General features: G+C 35.2%; 1 protein-coding gene across 8 annotated transcripts in view; it reads right to left on the reverse strand.

Annotated features, from left to right (window-relative positions):
* Tank (TRAF family member-associated NFKB activator) overlaps nucleotides 1-18,068 on the reverse strand; it is a 91,162-nt gene that overhangs the window by 42,689 nt on the left and 30,405 nt on the right. For all 8 annotated transcript variants that reach the window (XM_013518758.1, XM_013518755.1, XM_013518754.1 and 5 more), the window contains exon 2: nucleotides 6,944-7,091. In XM_013518758.1, the coding sequence (XP_013374212.1) occupies nucleotides 6,944-7,042 (99 nt within the window). In that variant the 5' untranslated portion in view covers nucleotides 7,043-7,091. The remainder of the gene's footprint in view (nucleotides 1-6,943; nucleotides 7,092-18,068) is intronic.

The raw sequence follows: 18,068 nt of genomic DNA on the forward strand, positions 1-18,068 counted from the left end.
TTCCAACATAATACTCATTCTCTTACTTTCAACAATTCTTGAAAAACAAATGACCCAATTAGAAAATGGTCAAACAATAGACACTTCTCAAAAGAAGTATAAATGGGTCAGGTGTGGTGACACACACCTGTAATCCCAACAGTCAGTCTGGAGGCTGAGGCAGGATTGCTGCAAGTTTGAAGCCAGCTTGGGCTACACAGTGAGTTCAAAACCAGCTTGAACGAATGCTCAAAAAAAAAAAAAGAAAAAAGTACAAATCGCCAGTAAAAACGTTTAAAAATATTCAATCTTTAGCCATTAGGGAAATGCAAATCAAAACAACGCTGAGATTCAATTTTACCCTAGTCAGAATGGCTATCATAAAGGACACAAAAACAAACAAATGCTGTTGCAGATATGGGGAAAAAAGGAATCCATTGATGGGATGCGAACTAGTAAAATCAATACAGAAATCAGTATGGAGAGTCCTTAAAAACTAAAAAAAGAAATTCCATTTGACCTAGCTGTACCTCTCTTGGGTACTTTCCTGAAAGAATTAAAGATAGCATTAAAGACATATACTGACCCATGCATACCCATGTTTGTAACAGCGCAATTCACAATAGCTTAGCTGTGAAAACACTTTAAATACCCAAGAACAGATACATGGATAAAGAAAATGTGGTGTATATGCACAATGGAATATTATTCAGCCATAAAGAATGAAATCATGTCATTTTTAAAAAGGAAAATGGATGCAACTTCAGACCATAATGTTAACTGAAATCAAGTAGACACAGAAAGTTAAGTATCACATTGTTTATCTTATATGATAAACCTCTGATATAAATAAACAAGTAAAACAAAGAAGAGATGGTGGCAAATAAGAAAGCAGATTTTTTGAAGATGCTGAAGAGGACTGTGGGAGGGGGATTTAATGGAGAAGGAGACAGAGGTTTCAAAAATGATCAAGGTATCTTATATATATATGTACCAATTTCCCCAAGGGAACGTTACTATTATGTATTACAAATACACAGTAATAAAAAAAAAAGAATTTTGGTTCTTCCTTTCATACACAGCCTCTCTAAATGTCACTATTCCTAGCATCATTCCAGAAGTGCATTTGTCACAAACTAGACCTGACTTCCTCAACGCTACTCTAGCTGCCTACTTTTATGACATTATAGAGGTAGAGGATCCTACCTGTCAATACTCACTGACATTCTTTTAGTTCTAAATCAGTGTCTCACTTTCTGGAAACTTCAATCATAAACCTTTCCTTTGTTCTTTGTCTAGTCCTAGATTGGCTTCTGTTCATTCAGCTTGTATCTCAAAGTACGTAGTTTTAATCACTTTTATATGCACTTTGCAGCCACCTATACTATCAGCTTTTCATCACTGGGACAAAATAACTAACATGCACAACTTAAAGGAAGAGGGATTTATTTTGGCTCACGGTTTCAGAGGTTTCAGTTTCTGACTGGCTGGCCCCAACACAAGGCAGAAATATGGCAAACGGTTGTGGCAGAGCAAGGACAGCTGATCAATTCATGGCAACCAGGAAGCAAAGAGAGCCCAAAGAGGCAGAGGGCAGGGAAAGGACTGGGGACTTGAGGTACCCTTCCAGGCCATGTGCTCAAGTGATCCATTAATCCAGCCAGGCCCATCTTCTCACAGGACATTGAACTAATGAACTCATTGATGGAGCTTAGTACCCTCAAGATGAGGGGTTGCCTTCAGAAAGCCCCACCTCTGAACACAGGAGCCTTCCGGGGGATAAATCAGATAAAGAACACCACTTTCTGGCCCTTTTACACCTTTTTCTTTTCTTTTTGGAGCCACACTCTCACTAAGGACACACTTGAGGATGGCCTTAAAACCACTATGCAGCCCAGGCTGGCCTTGAACTCACTGTGATTCTCCTGGTTCAGATTCCCAAGTGTGGTGATTACAGGCATGTGCCATCCTGCCCAGCTCTTTTTTTTCACTCATGACTTTCTAATCTTCTAGTCTTAGATTTGGATTTATCCAAATCTATCCCAAGATAGCTGCTAAAAATAATGACCAACAAATACATGAACTGATATCACCAAAAAACATGATGAAGGCTAAATGCAATATTTTTCTTTTCCCATTTTTTAAATCTGAAGTTATTTCAAGTCTTTACTGCCCCCAGAGTATTTTACAAATCACTTCATTCATTAGATAATTTCACCTCATACTTTATGGAAAAAACTTTATTCTTACTTGACAACCCCTCTAACTTTTTGCTACCAACTCCTGTGATCTACAAGCTTACCTTCATGTGTGTGTGTGTGTGTGTGTGTGTGTGTGTGTGTGTGTGTTTCCCCCCTCTTATTGCCTCCAGTCCTGAGAGGAACAGGTACTCGTTTCCTTGTTCAGTCAATTCCTAACCCATATTCTGAATTCCTAGAGGCCAATTAACTGACCTCCTGTCCCTAATCTCACTCATTTTCTCTGTCCTTCAACTATTTGGGTACTTGTATGCTAAGTACTGAAAACAAAATAGTAAAATAGACAAAATCTCAGGCCCCAAAGGTGCTCACTTTCTTATTCAAGAGACAAAGTAGATAAAAGATCGAAGTAATACATGCTGAGAGGGAAATACACAAGAAGGGCTAGAAGATTAAGTAAGAGAGGCTACTCATATTTTGGATGGTCAGGAAGGGCTTTTTTGAGAAGGTGTATTTTGAGTAAAGACTTCAAAGCAGTAAAAGAGGAAACCATGCAAATACCTCAAGGGAAATCATTCCAAGCGAATGGAATATTAAGTGCAAAATCTCCAAAGCAAGAATGTCTTTGTGGAAGACCTTGAAAGAATAGAACAGCAGGAGAAAAAGTGCCTGGTGAGGGCCAAATTCAGCCTTTCCCAGGTAGGCCATAGCAGGGACTCTGGATGTAGTGTACAGAAATCATTGCAAAATTTTGAGTAGGAGAATGATATGACTAACATTTAAAAGACCCTTTAAAGAAGGATTACACTGGCTAGTACGTACAGAAGTGACTATAGAAAAGCATCAATTATTTTTTTTTACTTTTTTTTGGTTTTTTTTCTCCGGTACCGGGAACCGAACTCACGACCTTGCGCTTGCCAGGCAGGCGCTTTGCCCCTGAGCTAAATCCCCAGCCCCTTTTTTTACTTTTGTATTTTATTTTTTTTATTTTTTGAGACAGGGTCTCACTGTGTAGTTCAGGCTGACCTTGAACTCGCTTATGTAGCCCAGGTTGGCCTCAAACTCACTCCTGCCTCAGCCTCCCAAGTACTAGGGTTATAGTAGTGCACCACCACACCCGGCCCCTCATTACTGCATTTTAAAACATTGTACCCTCTCTCACCTGTGTTATTCTTAAAAATTGTTTTACTCACTCTAAAAGAAATAAAATGGCAAAAAGTCTGTCTAGTAATCACTTTATATCTCCTCACACACTCAAACTTTTTTTTTTTTCCCGGTACCGGGAATCAAACTCATGACCTTGCGCTTGCCAGGCAGGTGCTGTGCCATTGAGCTAAATCCCCAGCCCCCTCAAACTTTTTAAATGTGCCCTACAACGTCCTTACCCTTGTATTCCCCTATTGTCTTCAGCCTACTACTACCTACTACCTCCCTACTGCCGTTAACTGTCCTCATAAATGTACATAACATCCACATAGCCAAAGGTAATGTTACTTATCAGCTGTCATCTTACTAAGTCTCGTGAATATCTGGTACTACTAACTACTGCATCCTTCTTTAATCTCTTCTCTAATGGCTTCTATCCTATTACCCTCTAAATTTATTTCTTACCTTTTCGGGTGTTTTTTGTCTCTTTCACGACTGCCTCTTGGATGCCTATTCTTTAAAGTATTGGTGTTCTTTGTGTTCTTCCTGCGCCTCTCAACTGCTCAATCTTTGTTCCAAGTCTCTAGGGGCCAAGTGGTTGGCCTTCCTTCTCTTTTACTGCATTACCCCATCTATCCTTCAAACATTCCTTCAACTTATACAGTATAACTAGGAAATGCTGCTAAAAATCCCTAATTCATACCTAATGCTTAATATAGGTCTGCATCTGATTGTTTGAAATGATTGCCATTCATTTTTTCTTTTTTAAAATGGACATATATATTTAACATATTAGTAGATATATAGTTACATATGAATACTGTACATATATTGATACACATATTAGAAAAAGTACAAATGAACAGCAACCACATATTTTTATATTTCTTGCATTTAGAACACTGCTTGGCATGAAATATATTCTTAACGTTTCTTGAGCTGAATTCTACACTGTTCTGTATCTTTATCTATCTTTAAATAACTTTTCTAGAGCACATATTAATCCTTTAATAGCTACAGTACAAACTACTTAGCCATATACCTCATGATTGGGCCATCATCGATCTCCACATTTTCTTTCCTACAATGTTCAGTCATTCTTTTGGAGCCACAGGATCACTTTCTGCTACATCCAAGGTACCATACACACTTCTGCTTCTTGGTTTTTAATGTACACTGTTCCCTTTATCTGTAGGACCCTTCTCCAGTTCACTAGCTCTCCTAATCTTGGCCCAAATGCCAACTCACATTGAGTTTATGACCTGACCCACTAATCTTTACTGTAATACTTGGTATACTATCATATTACCTATTGATATTTTTCCCTTTCATTATATAATAAAATAATCTATTTTATTTATTACCTATTTGAACTTTTAAAAGTTTTTTAAGGGTATAAATGATGTTTTATTTTTAGGGTTCTAATAACTTCATCAAGGACCCAGTACATATTAGGAACTTGATAAATGTTTCTTATGATAAATCTATTAAGATGTGGAATTTAATAGAGAGGAATAGATGGGTTTTTTTTTTTTTTTTTTTCATCGTTCTTGACAGACACCAACTACAGAAAATTTTCCCTTTTCTTTTTTTGGGATATATGCTAACATGAGCAAAGGCTTCTTTTCATGCAGATAATGCATTTAATTACCAGTTGACTGCCACTGGCCCCAGAAGAAGAGTAGGAGTTTAGAGGAATTTCTGTTTCTGCTTTAACCTGAGAACATCTCAATGATCTACTTTTCTAACTTTGTTTCCTCAACTTTCCATAACAGAACTGTCAAGGTTTTATAATGAACCTAAGTACAAGATAGGAAGAATAAAAGGTAGGAATTTTTTTTGTTTAGTTTCTTTTTTAAACAAGAGTTATTATGTCTTAAATCTGAACTGGCAATAAAGGAAATTGAAATTCTAAACTCAGTAATTTCAAAAGCTCTGTCATATCATGGCCTTTTTCCTCCTACCCATCTCTAATGAAGTCTCATAGCCCACAAGCCCAGTTATTAACAAAAGGATGAAGTAGTTTGTAAACCAAGAGGATAATCACAAAGATCCTCTACCTTCAAATGCCAGTGCAGAAATACTTTAACCTAGTAGGGCTCAGACTGCTATCCTGAGGAAGGCCTATTTGTCAACTTTATCTTTGGATAGATTCTAGGAACTCTGCTTTTAAAAACATTTCCTAAGTGATAAGGTTGTAACTACTGTGCCAACCTACTCAGACTGTATACTGAGAATGAGGTGAGTCTGTTTTCCAAGTCTGACATTTTGGCTGACACAGGGTACCTATGCAAGCAGCTTCTGAGTTATTAAAAAAAAGAAAACTAAACAAAACCGTAAACTTGCACTCTCAAATGGAGTTCCTTATGTTCTCCACACATGATAGAATTTACGAAGCAGGAATAAAGGTCCAGCTTTAGAAGACTAAAAATAGATTTCTCTAGACTCTCCTGATGTATTTTCCCATGAATGACATGGTTATGTACGTTTACCATGGCACTACAATAAATCATAGCTATGAGTATGTTTGTATGTTGAGTCCTGTCAGTTGTAAAGAATTATAGAATGTGTGGGTGGAGATGGGGCTCTGCAACACTATGAAGTAATGATATTATACAAGAAAACAACCCTCTCATCATTTCACAAATGTGTATGTTAATAAATTCTTTTTTTTTTAATCTTTTTTGAGATAGGGTCTCTCTATGCAGTTCAGGTTGGCCTTGAACTCACTTTGTAGTCCAGGCGGGTCTTGAACTCACAACAATCCTCCTGCCTCAGTCTCCTGAGTGCTGGGATTACAAGTGTGTGCCACTACACCCAGTATGTTAATAAATTATGATCTTTAATAACATGGAAACATGGAGCATAATATCTGAGGACAGAATTTTAAATGGAATAAAGTTGGTATTATGAGAAGTTCATTGCATTATCCTTATGTTTCTAATTGTGCTGCAGATCAATAAAAGACTCATCAGGGACCAGTAAAAGACATGTGCTTAGGAATTACTAGATTCAGTAATTGTCATCTTCTAACTAACCTTCATTTGGCAGACACTGAAAATACTACACAGAAATATTATGTATACAGGGACAAGTTTTAAAAGCTGAAACTTTTAGTAAGTCATACAGAGTTCACTGAAATAGTCTATTTTAACTCTCACAAATAATGGAAGACTATTATGAATTAATAACAAATTTAGTCCTAAGATATTTTAAGATCTGCAATCTTGCCAGCCAAATAACAAAAAAATCCCAAAAAACAAATTAGCTCAGAGATGTGATACTTCTTTCAGTCTGTCATAAAACTAATTGTTTTTACATTTATTTCCTCCTTATACACAAACTAAACACTGATATTTAAAAGTTATATATGGAAAACATCATTATCTTTCTTAAACACAATCCTCTTAAAATGATTCCATCAAATCAACTCTTCCCACACATCACAGTATTTTTTAAAAAGGCCAAATAAAAACTTCAAATTTCATCCATTAATACGTCTGTGTGTTTCACTAACTGTAATTCTCCAGTTTCTAAAACTATAACATGATTCAGTTGCAAAGGGTTCTCTCAAATCCTATTTATTAGGAAAAAGGACCACTTTCAAAAGAATCACATACCTTCTGCTGTAATTCTTTTACTGCGATATCTCTATCCATGCATGCCTGTCGAAAGGCTTCATATGCTTTATTGAGTTGCTCACCAATGTTTTTATCCATTCCTCTTCGTCCTGTAGCATTACTATAAAGGATGGAGGAAATGACAGGTCTGCAAAACAATCATAACAATTTGACAGTTATTAAATTACATAAATTTCATTTAAAAATGCATCTTAAGATAGTCCTATACGGTTTTACATTAATATTACAGTACCACATACTATAAAAGTTTATAAAGGCATAAACATTTCATCTAAAATCCTGATAAAAAATATTATGAAACTATTTTTAAATATTCTTAACTCATGTTCCAATTTATAAGAGGGTTCCAGCTCATAAAAATGCTACTTTGAGAATAAGAATCTATATAAACTACAAATTGAGAAATATAAAAGGGCACTCTATTATTAATACTTTATTATACAAACATTTAACACAATTAGCAATGTGGGAAGGGATTTCATTTTACTAAATGGACAGTTATTCCCGTTTATGAGGTGAATTCTTGCTACAATGAAATTAGGGCAAAATTAAATAGATAATAAATGTTTGGGATGGAGTTCACACTGTTGTTATCATAGAGCAATTAAAATGTGTGAAAATGCTCTTATTTTAGCACAAAATCTAGGGAGAAGTGCTGTTAGACTGTACATTACAAAGGAAAAATCACATCCTTTCAGTCCTACCCAGCCCCACTACATATTAGTTTTCTAACTTCCCTGCTGTTTCTGAAATATAGGTGATTTGCTCAGAGGAGTTAATTTGGTTTTAACATCTCAGTTTGTATAACATATCCACTAACCACATCCCTTTGGCTCTGAGCAGAGGGTTCCCTGATCACTCTGATTCTTCTACAACACAAAAATCACAACACAGACTTTTCTCTTATACCTCTAAAAATTACAGAATAGATGAAGTTCTTTATTGGTTATAGAGGTACCAAATTACTTCACCTTTTGGGATATTTTTCATAATCTCAATCTTTAACATGTCATAACACCTTTCATTTTAATTTTGAGTACACAATGCTTCTTTCAAAAACTTCTTAGTATTTTTAAGGGATAAATAATTCATATAAAAGTCATTTTAGATGAGATTGTGAGTGTTCAGGGTGGTATGGCGTAGACTAAAATTCATCTTAAAGTGTACATTTTATTTATTTTTATTTATTTATTTATTTTTTCTGGTACTGGGAATTGAACTCACGACCTTGCGCTTGCCAGGCAAGCGCTGTGCCATTGAGCTAAATCCCCAGCCCTCTAAAGTGTACATTTTAGTACTTTTTAATATATTCACTGTTTTGCAACTACCATTGTTAGCTAATTTCAAAATCTTTAGTATATCAAAAAGAAACTGTGAATCCATTAAAAGTACCAATTCCCCTTTTCTTCCCCCATCTCCTAGCAACCAGTAGTAATCTGTTTCTTTCTCTGCAGATTTGCTTCTTCTTGACATATCTTATAAATGAAACCATACAATCTTTGGCCTGTATGTCTTCTTTCACACAAGATATTTTTCAGGTTTACCCAAGTTGTAGTGCTAACAGTAATTCATTCCTTTATATGGCTGAATAATATTCCACTGTATTAATACACAACATTTTGTTTACCTATTTCTCAGCTGATGGACATGTGGGTTGCTTCTACTTTTTGGCTACTAAGAATAAAGCTACAATGGACATTTGTGTACATAATTGTATGTGAATACATGTGTTCAGTTCTCTCAGATGTATGCCCAAGAGTAGAACTGCTAGGTCAGCAGGTTATTTTATGTTTGATTTTTTGAGGGACTGCCAGCCTATTTCCATAGTAGCTGTATCATTTCACATTTCCACTAACAGTGAACAATGGTTTCAATTTGCCACATCCTCGCCAACACTTCTTTAGTCCCATTTTAAAATCATAGCTGCCCTAGTAGTTATGAAATGGTATCAAACTGTGGTTTTAATTTGCATTTCCCTAATAACTCATAATGTTAAGCATCTTGTCATGTGTTCACTGGCCATTTATAACCTTTGAAAAAAGTATCTATTCAAATCTTTAGCCCATTTTTTAAATTGGCTTGTCCTTTTATTGTTAAGTTGTAAGAATTCTTTATATATTCTAGAAAATAAGTCCTTATCAAATATATGATTTGCAATTTTTTCTTTCATTCTGCAGATGTCTTTTTGTCCCTTCTTTGCTCTTTTAAAAATATCCAAAGTGTATTTATTGGGATGATTTTCTCTCTTGACTCAGGATGATTTTAGTGGTGTTTCCTCCAGAAGAAACATTGTTCTATAAGCCTTGCTCTTCTTCTGTAGGCTGACAGTGGATAATAAAGCAGCTAACACAAACTATTGTTTGTATATGGCCAAAGGCTATGGTAATATTATAACATCCTGATCATTTCACATACATGAGGTAGGAATTGGAGTTCTGCACCAGGGATTGCTTATGTTTTGTCTTCTCTTCTGCAGAAGATGAAAGAGTCTTTGAGAGTACTATGTTCTCATGGGAAGACTGTTATAGCTGATAAATAGCTCTTACTACTTTTTTGATAGTGTTCTTTGACACACAGCGTTTTTCATTTCTGTTTTGTTTTGTTTTTTTTCTGGTACCGGGAATCGAACTCACGACCTTGCACTTGCCAGGCAGGCGCTGTGCCACTGAGCTAAATCCCCAGCCCCAAAAGTCTGCTCCTTTAGCCAGGCATGACGGCACATGCCTGTGACTCCAGCACTTGATTTGTTTTTTTTTTTTTTGTTTTTCATTTTGATGAAATCTACTTTACCTATATTTTTCCTTTGTTTCTTAAACTTTTGGTACTGTATGTAAGCAATTGTTTAATTCAAGGACATACAGATTTTCATCTATTTTTAAAAGCTTTATAATTTTACCAGTCACATTTGATCTCTGATCCACACTGAGTTCATCTTGTATATATGAGGTAGGTTCAGGTTCATTCCTTTGTGTAAGACTATCCAGGTGTTCCAATGCCATTTGTTGAAAGGGCTATTCTTTTCCCATTGAATGGCTTTGGCACTCTTGTCAAAAAACAAGTAGCCATAAATCTCAACAGTTTTTCTTTTTTGGATGTTGGCATGACCTTGTACATGCTAAGTGCATGCTCTACCACTGAGCTGCCCCTCCCAAACCCCCACAATGACCTTTTCAATACACAAATACAAGAAATACTTCAATCCTAAAGCCAAAGTCTTTCATTTCAATCCACTAAATACATTTTTAAGTCATTTACCAGGCTCAATAAAAAAAGTTATGTGTTTTATTATAAGGATCACAGTATTTTTATCTCTGAAGAGCTGAAGGAAGCGTAATTCTTTAGCCATTCCAGTTTGGAAGTTAGTTCCCACTAGTATGCCTGATAGATGAAAAAGATAGAATTCTGTTCGGATAATTAACATGGCTGGGACTTGTCTAGCCATAGATACTATGGCAATATAAGTAACTAGCATTAATACTGAGTGTTGCTTTTAGTATTTCAGACACTTTCTCATCAAAAAAGTATTTATAAAAGTACCTAAAAAATTAAAAATAAGTACATAAAGAGGACAAGAAAAGATGAAATATATTAAAGCAGAAATTAGATTTTGAAGTGGCTAAATTATTTGTTATCTTTAAGAACTGCACATGCTGTCAAACTGTCAATGGAAAGCACATCTTTATTTTGAAACCTGGGACAAATCGGAGGCTTGAACTGAGACTCTGTATAAGTTTCCTGATTTGTTCTATTACTCACTGACCCTTTATTAGAGGCCATTAAATCTTCTGTACCAAATTCTTTCTCTCTAGTACAAAAAGAATAGACTCAATTTCTAAGGAAATTTCTTGTTCTTTATTTTTTGAGTCTGTGAGTTAAAAATGAATGTCTAGTCCATTAAAAAGGAGCATTCTTGTTTTTAAAAATGTAAATGTGGCATTAAAAATAGCTGCATCATATGCAAGTAAATCATGTGGAGCCTTCACTTCAGGTCCTTGAATTAGATCATACAAATGTCACTAAGAGGAGCTGCTGAGTAAATTCTACACACACACATAACTAGCTTCTGAAATAAGAATGAATGCTGAGAAATAAGTTTTGGTTGATATACATATAAATAAATAAATAAGTAATGTACTTAATTCTAATTTTACAGTCAAGAAGATAACTGGAATTAGATCAGTAATACTCACAAGAGAAAAAAGAAAGTCTGTGAGATCCAGCTAATTAAACTGGACCAATTTCAAACATTAACACCCTGAACTTTAAAGCCACTTGTTCATCTATTTTTTAAGCATTTGTTAAATGTAAAACTAATTTCACAATGAAAGCAATTACATTTCAATTACATTTTGGTAAGCTTTGTCTAAAATTTGCCAGGCTTCAGGGGAAGGTTTTGTATTTAAAGTAAATATTCAAATCCAAGTTCCATGGCAATTTTCATTCCTCAAATGCAAGAGGTCAAAGTTAGAGCAACCTCTCCCTTAGAACACTGTTCTAGGTAATTTTTCTTTATTTCTTTGTTTGCTGTTTTCCTTCCACTACGTAAGGAAAACATTAAGACATTCTAATGTCCTAGGCGGTAGCTCAGCTAGCTGGATGCATACTCCCTCCCCACCACACCCCACCCTACCCTACTCTGCAAACCTGTGGCAGCTTGGATCCTTAACCACCCACCTTTTTTGCTCTAGTAGTAATTACTTTTTTCCCCCCTACCCAGAGTACAGGTAGTTTCAGAAAGCAAGCAAAATGTAGGGCAGCAGATTTGCATCTCACTTCTTCAGTCTAGTGAGTGACTGTTGTGTGTTTGCCCAGGGGAAGCACCAAGAAAATCCCCGGGCAGCATGCCACTTCCTCTTTTCCTGGGATAGACAAGAGGCAGTCTTCACTTGGAGATGATGTTTCCTTCCTTTGGTATAGTTTCCTGGTCCTAACAAAGATTTATTAACAGCTGGGATCAAAGTTTGCTCAGGATTAAGAAAACATAGTTTGCTACAGTACAAGAAAATATATCCCATTACTATTCAATTAGAAAAAAAATTTTTTTTTGCTCACTTATTCTCGGAAAAGCATCATGTGAGGTTGTAGCATGGGAGTAAGAGATACCTTATAGTTATGTTCTTTAACAAAATATTTTCACCAATTCTTCACTTCCTATTATTAATAGTCCCACTTGTCAAGATTCAGAAAGTTTAAATAATTTATCTATAGCTATATAGCTGTGTTATGAACTGGGCTAAATCTTCAAAATTCTTAGTTCAAGGATTGTTCATTAAAGCCAGTTCCAAAGGATGGTGGATATATTTACTAGATAAAATATTTACTGAGTGCCAATACAAGTGAAAGTGTGCTGGGTAGTACTACTGATGCAGTAAGAACAAAACAGACAAAAAATCTACCTTCATGAAGGCACTATTAACTACAACTTAACGCATATATGAATAGCCTAAGAGATCCAAAAGCCAACAGAATTTGGTGAGGTAAGTGATCACATGTCTTCATGAAGTTCAGGACAGGGTTGAAAGGTAGGTAGTATTTGAATAGTGCTCTGAAGTATGGGTAGGAATGACCTCATGCATTTGTTTTACTTCATTATCGAACTGCAATCAATCTTTATCAAACAGGTTTCCTTCTGTGCTATAAAAATGTTTTCAGTGTTAAATAATACCAATTCTTCACTAAAGTAAGCCAAGATCATATACATTGTGAAGTTTAATTTTCCTGATTAGGACAATTCTGCAAAACAGACTGTTATCAGATATAACAATGGTAGTAACAATAGAAATGATTGATTTGTCAGTACTTTTTTTGTGATGCTTAAAAATAAGTAGGGGTGGTTAAAAAAAATTAAGGGCTGGGGATACAACTCTCGCAGAAGGGTTGTCTAGCATGTGCAAGGGTCTTCACGACCACAAAACAAACAAACAAAACAAGAAGCCTATTAGGGGTGAAAACAGAATAAATTCTACACCCTTAATTTTTTTATTTACTTTTTCTGGAATGATAGAATCTTCTGCAACTTTATGATTATACAGCATTGCTAAACAAATACAGAGCATGTGCGTTTTCGCTCAACAAATACAGTAACTTATTCTTCCTCCTAAGTGACATAATAGACTTAAAAGGAGTAGCAATTTGTTTATTTTATTACAAAGTAGATCTTCATTGCAAACTATTTCATATGGAATTTCACTTCATAACAGAAAAAGCAAGGAGTAAATTTATACGGAAAATTCCTGATGTAAAAGGACAGTGTGATGTAAAAATATGTAACTATAGTACTGTGAAAATTACTGAATTCACTCAAAATCCTTTATATATTTCTTTACAAACATTAGTAGATAGAGTGAAAAAAGTAAAAGCCTTAAATTAAGATTCCAGGTCTGCAATTTTTTAGCCTTTTACTTAGCTTTTTTGAACAACAGTTTTCATGTCATTTATTTCATAGCTTGCAGTTATTGTGACAATTAAGTGAATCAGATGTAAATAGTATATTTTATTTGATCCTTAATATTTATTCTTTTTTCTTAAAATGCAAGTATCCCTGATTTTTCAGCTGGAGTGATCACGTGTTTTGGTCATTGGCAAAGGGATGTAACTTCCAAGACAAGTTCCCTTTCCCTGCAACAGTAAGCTACTTATATAACATCATGGTGACACCAACACTTTAGGGATGGTGGAACAATAAGAATGAAGAAACAGATCTTTGACACTGGATCTGCCAGATCAGCTCTGGACAACCCACACCTTGAATTTAAAACAAAAATTATCTTGTTTAGCCACTGTTTGTGAGTTTCTAAAAGAAGAGGAAGAGTTATGTCCTGACTGGCAAATACCTAAGACTAGTTCAGAGCTCAGCACATAGTAGGTGCTGAGTTTTTACCTGGCAAAGAGACAGTCATCATCTCTGACTTCTCCGATTTCGGTTCATAATTTAGTAAGGCAGACACATCTGAAAAACTATCTTCTGAAAAAAATGGAAATTACAATTTAAAAAATAATAAACAGAAAGATTGGATGTCAGCATGGAATGCAAACTAGTGAGGGAGACAATGTGGGGACACCTCATAGGTAACTACTGCTGTATCACAGGTGAAGGTGAGGGCTTGAAATAAAAGCAGGGGAAATGAAAGATGAGTATATTCAAGAGACATTTCAAAAGCAGAATTAACAGGGTCTTGTGGCCAACTAGATTCTAATAATAGACAAAAAGACAGATTCAGGTACCTGTGATTATGAATCAGTTAGCCTTAGAAAGGGGTCTTAGAATCTGCATTTTAATGAGCAAAGTGTCCAAGGTGATTTTGTTGCAGATGGCCTGTCAATCATTTTTCAAAACATTAGGCAAAAAGCGGTGATGGACACAAGAAAATAAAAGATTTGGCAGGGAAGGAGGAGGGTAGATAATGAATACAATTTTGGATAAAAGTGTCAGAAGAGACATAATGAGGAAAAAAAGAACCAGTTGAGTGATAATCTATAGGAATTAATGAAGCCTAAATATGTCTTCTTTATTGCATTCTTAAAGTCTGTTTTCAATTCCTCTAATACTAGTACTTTCTTATATGTTCAGCCAGACCGAAATATTTTTACCAGGAAAATGCAGAAAAAGGTATATTTTTAAAGGACATAATGGAGAGAGATGGGCAGTATCTTATGTCACAACACGTACACTTTTTTTTGTAAAGAAAAAGAGGCCCAGCTATTATCTTTCTAAAGGTGTCAGAAGAAAAACTAGAAAATGTATAAAATGTAGTATCTTAGTGTAAGTGTTATGTAAAAGACAGTATTAACTAAGTAGGAATGTAATCTAATGCACTGGTCTGTTAACCTTTCACACTGCTAAATGACAGTGAAAAATAAGTCTCTAGCAGTGTGCTTGAATGTGTGATTTTATTCTTCAATCTCTTTCTTCTTTGACTTTACCAAATTTAAAACAACAAAGTAGTATTAGTAATTACTTTTCAGAGTCATAGAGTTTGTATCTATTTTCTGATTTTAATCAGAAAAGTCTGAAAGCCCCCTTTCTTTCCTTCCTTTCTTTCTTTTTTTTCTTTAGGAACCTTAAAAAGATTCCCCAAACATAAGAATAATGAAGAGGATGTTACATGCTACATGAGACTCATAAAGGGCAAAGTTGAAACAGAAGTTAAAATCTTACTCTCTCCAACTGTTAGCAGATCAGCTTTCCCTCTAATATCCTTGAATCATTTATTCTATCAATACAAAATGAAGACAGAATATGAGACAGCTCATCTATAAAGAGAAAGTGAAATTTTAGTAAACAGATATCTTTTCAGGAAAAGCTTGTTTTCTCTTTCAACACAGTTTAAAACTGCCGAGCAGCCAGTTAGCCTTGAGAATATTACCACTGATAAATAGGAACAGGCAAAAGCCTCATAATTATAAAGCTGTACTCTGTGCTCTTAACCACTGGCACAGCTCTTCATGTCTCTGCTTTTAATTTCCCTGAGGACACCTAGAAGCTGTTGTGCAAATGTTCTCAAGTCACAACTTGTTTTATTAGAAATAATTGTGAGAACTCCAATGAGAAAATAAATAAGGTCTTGGAGATTTCCACATCTATATTTCCAGGCATTCCCAAGATGTTTAGGGTGTGACTTTAAATGTATAATGTACGTTTAAAACTAGATTCAATATTTTTATACTGGGCAGCATACTCCCAACTGTTGAATATTCCTGGAGAGAGGACCCAAAAAAATCCCTGGGTAGCCTGACAACCTTTCAAATTTTCATTTCTTTCAAAATTAACCCAACGTTCCACCCTTTTTAGCAGCCATATCAGTTTTTCTTAAATGTGGAGATTCAAATTTAGCAAATTCTAACACCTGCTGTGCCATCCTACTGGGGGAAGGGAAGAGCTGACTATAGTTTTTGATGTGCTATTTCACTTTCTTTTGTCTTCAGAAAAAATTTAAACGATGCTATAACATAAAGATTCCAAACAATTTTGAGCTGGACTATATTTCATGTAAAATGTATTAATTTCTCTGACAGTTTATGGAGTATCTCAATTAAAGCCTAGTTGACCAAATATAAAATCAAGAGCTGTACTACAGAATATATATGTCCAGCATAGACATATATTGGGTAGAAGTGAACAGTCATTTATTCTTTCCACGGACTTCAGTTCATGTGTCCCAGTTTAGCGTAACTGAAATAGTATCATACTATAGAATATTGGTTCCAATTCAGTTAGTACATTAGGACAACCAGGGTGGCTTTAAAAAATAGCAAACCTTGTCCAAGACCTTTTGAATCATAATTTTATGTAGAGAGATGTGAGAGGCTTAAAATTTTTTGTAGGGGATCAAGTCATAATTGGGAAAGCACGGTGTAACACTATGCAAATATATACCGAAGCAGGAAAATAGGCTTTCATAAAGTGCCTTCTACAGTAAATTGCCTTTTGAATTGTTCTACACTGTGTATAGAATACAAAAACAAAAATAGCAGTTGCTAAGGTAGAAGACTTTCTCTTAAAAAAAAGAGAGAGAATGTATTTTAATACTTTGGCAAATGGCCCAGAACAGTGCTTTACTGATCTTGGTCCCATGTAATTCCCTTAAATTATCAGTGTATATGACAAATGTCTTCATTATCAATGGCATTCTTATGAAGAAATTTGAGGGTGACTAGTCTTTCTGCCATCAAGACCCTTTAACTTAATGTTCCCACAAGAATAGTTAATCCTCCCAATTCTATTTAAATTCTTGAACTATCTATAGATAATTAAGAGAGGACACAGGTCCCACTGACATGCCTTCAATCCAAAGAGATACACAGCCATGGACCAGGTGGTCAGTTGTCTTCTGTTTAAATGGTAAGTATCCCAGCTTCAAGGAAAGAGCTGGTTCTTTATTTCTTCGTGGGAAATAATTGACAGGGGTAGAAACTGACATCTGTTTACCACGTGCTTTACATAAACCACCTCATTTTAAATCTTCTTTCCACAGGAATAGACACTGTCTTCCCTTTGTAGATGAAATTAAACTTCAAAAGGTAAATAAGTTGCCTAAAATCACAGAATTAGAAAATGAACGAACCAGATAAATCCAGGTCTGATGTGAAAACACAATTTTTAGCTCTTTTGCTAATTGTTTTGATTTTATTTTTATTGAAACTATACATACCTTTATCTTAATGAGTCCAATAGCTCTAACAAAGCTTAAGAAAAATAGTCCTCTGCTTTCCTCTCCCCATTTTCTGCTTCACCTTGGCAACAACTTTTGGTTGGTTCTCTTTTGTATTTATCTCTAAGCAATATGTAATATTGCTACTATTGATTTTTCAGTTTTGTCTTTCTGCTTTGCAAAATAAGAATTCAGTTATCTTTAAATACCTTCTCCTTCCTACTCTTCCCATTTTTCCAATATGCTTATGTCCTATTTTCAGTTAGATTAGCATGTGCTTTTTATTGTATTTTCTTATTACTTATGCTGTTCAATGCTGAGCCATATAATATTCTCTGGCTGGATATTCTCTCCTGCAAAAGTTTATCCACTAACAAATTGTTGTTTGTGTACTTCCTATTATCACTAATATATCTCCTCAATATATTCAGACACTTCACGTCTTCTATCAATTCCATCTTCTTAGAGGAATCTTTCCTCCCCTTCCTTCTCCCCTTCTTTTTTGCAGTACTGAGGACTGAACCTAGGGCTTTCACACTGAACTTCATCCCCAGCCCTTTTTCTATTTTCTATTTTGAGACAGAGTCTTGCCAAATCGCTGAATTGTCCAGTTTTGGCTGAAATTTGCCATCCTCCTGCCTCAGCCACCCTGAATGCTGGGATTCCAGGTGGGTACCACCCACCCAGCTACGAAGCTTTACTTGGGCTTTCCGACTAATGCAAACTGGCTGCTTGGATAGAAAGCGTTCATCCTGGAATTTTCTTTCACCTTGAATTTGGAAATTTTCTTTACTTATCTCTTTTTCTAGCTAAATTCCTTATTTTTCAGAATCTTAATTCGTTATTTTACATCTCCATTTGATGAAACAAATCTTCAGTCAGCTTCCTAAAAAAGAGTGCTTACAAAGTAAAATTTTTGTAACCCTGCACAACTGAAAAAAAACTTTGCCATC

This window comes from Chinchilla lanigera, unplaced genomic scaffold (assembly GCF_000276665.1).
Source record: "Chinchilla lanigera isolate Chin_1 unplaced genomic scaffold, ChiLan1.0 scaffold00048, whole genome shotgun sequence".
Classification (NCBI taxonomy): domain Eukaryota; kingdom Metazoa; phylum Chordata; class Mammalia; order Rodentia; family Chinchillidae; genus Chinchilla; species Chinchilla lanigera.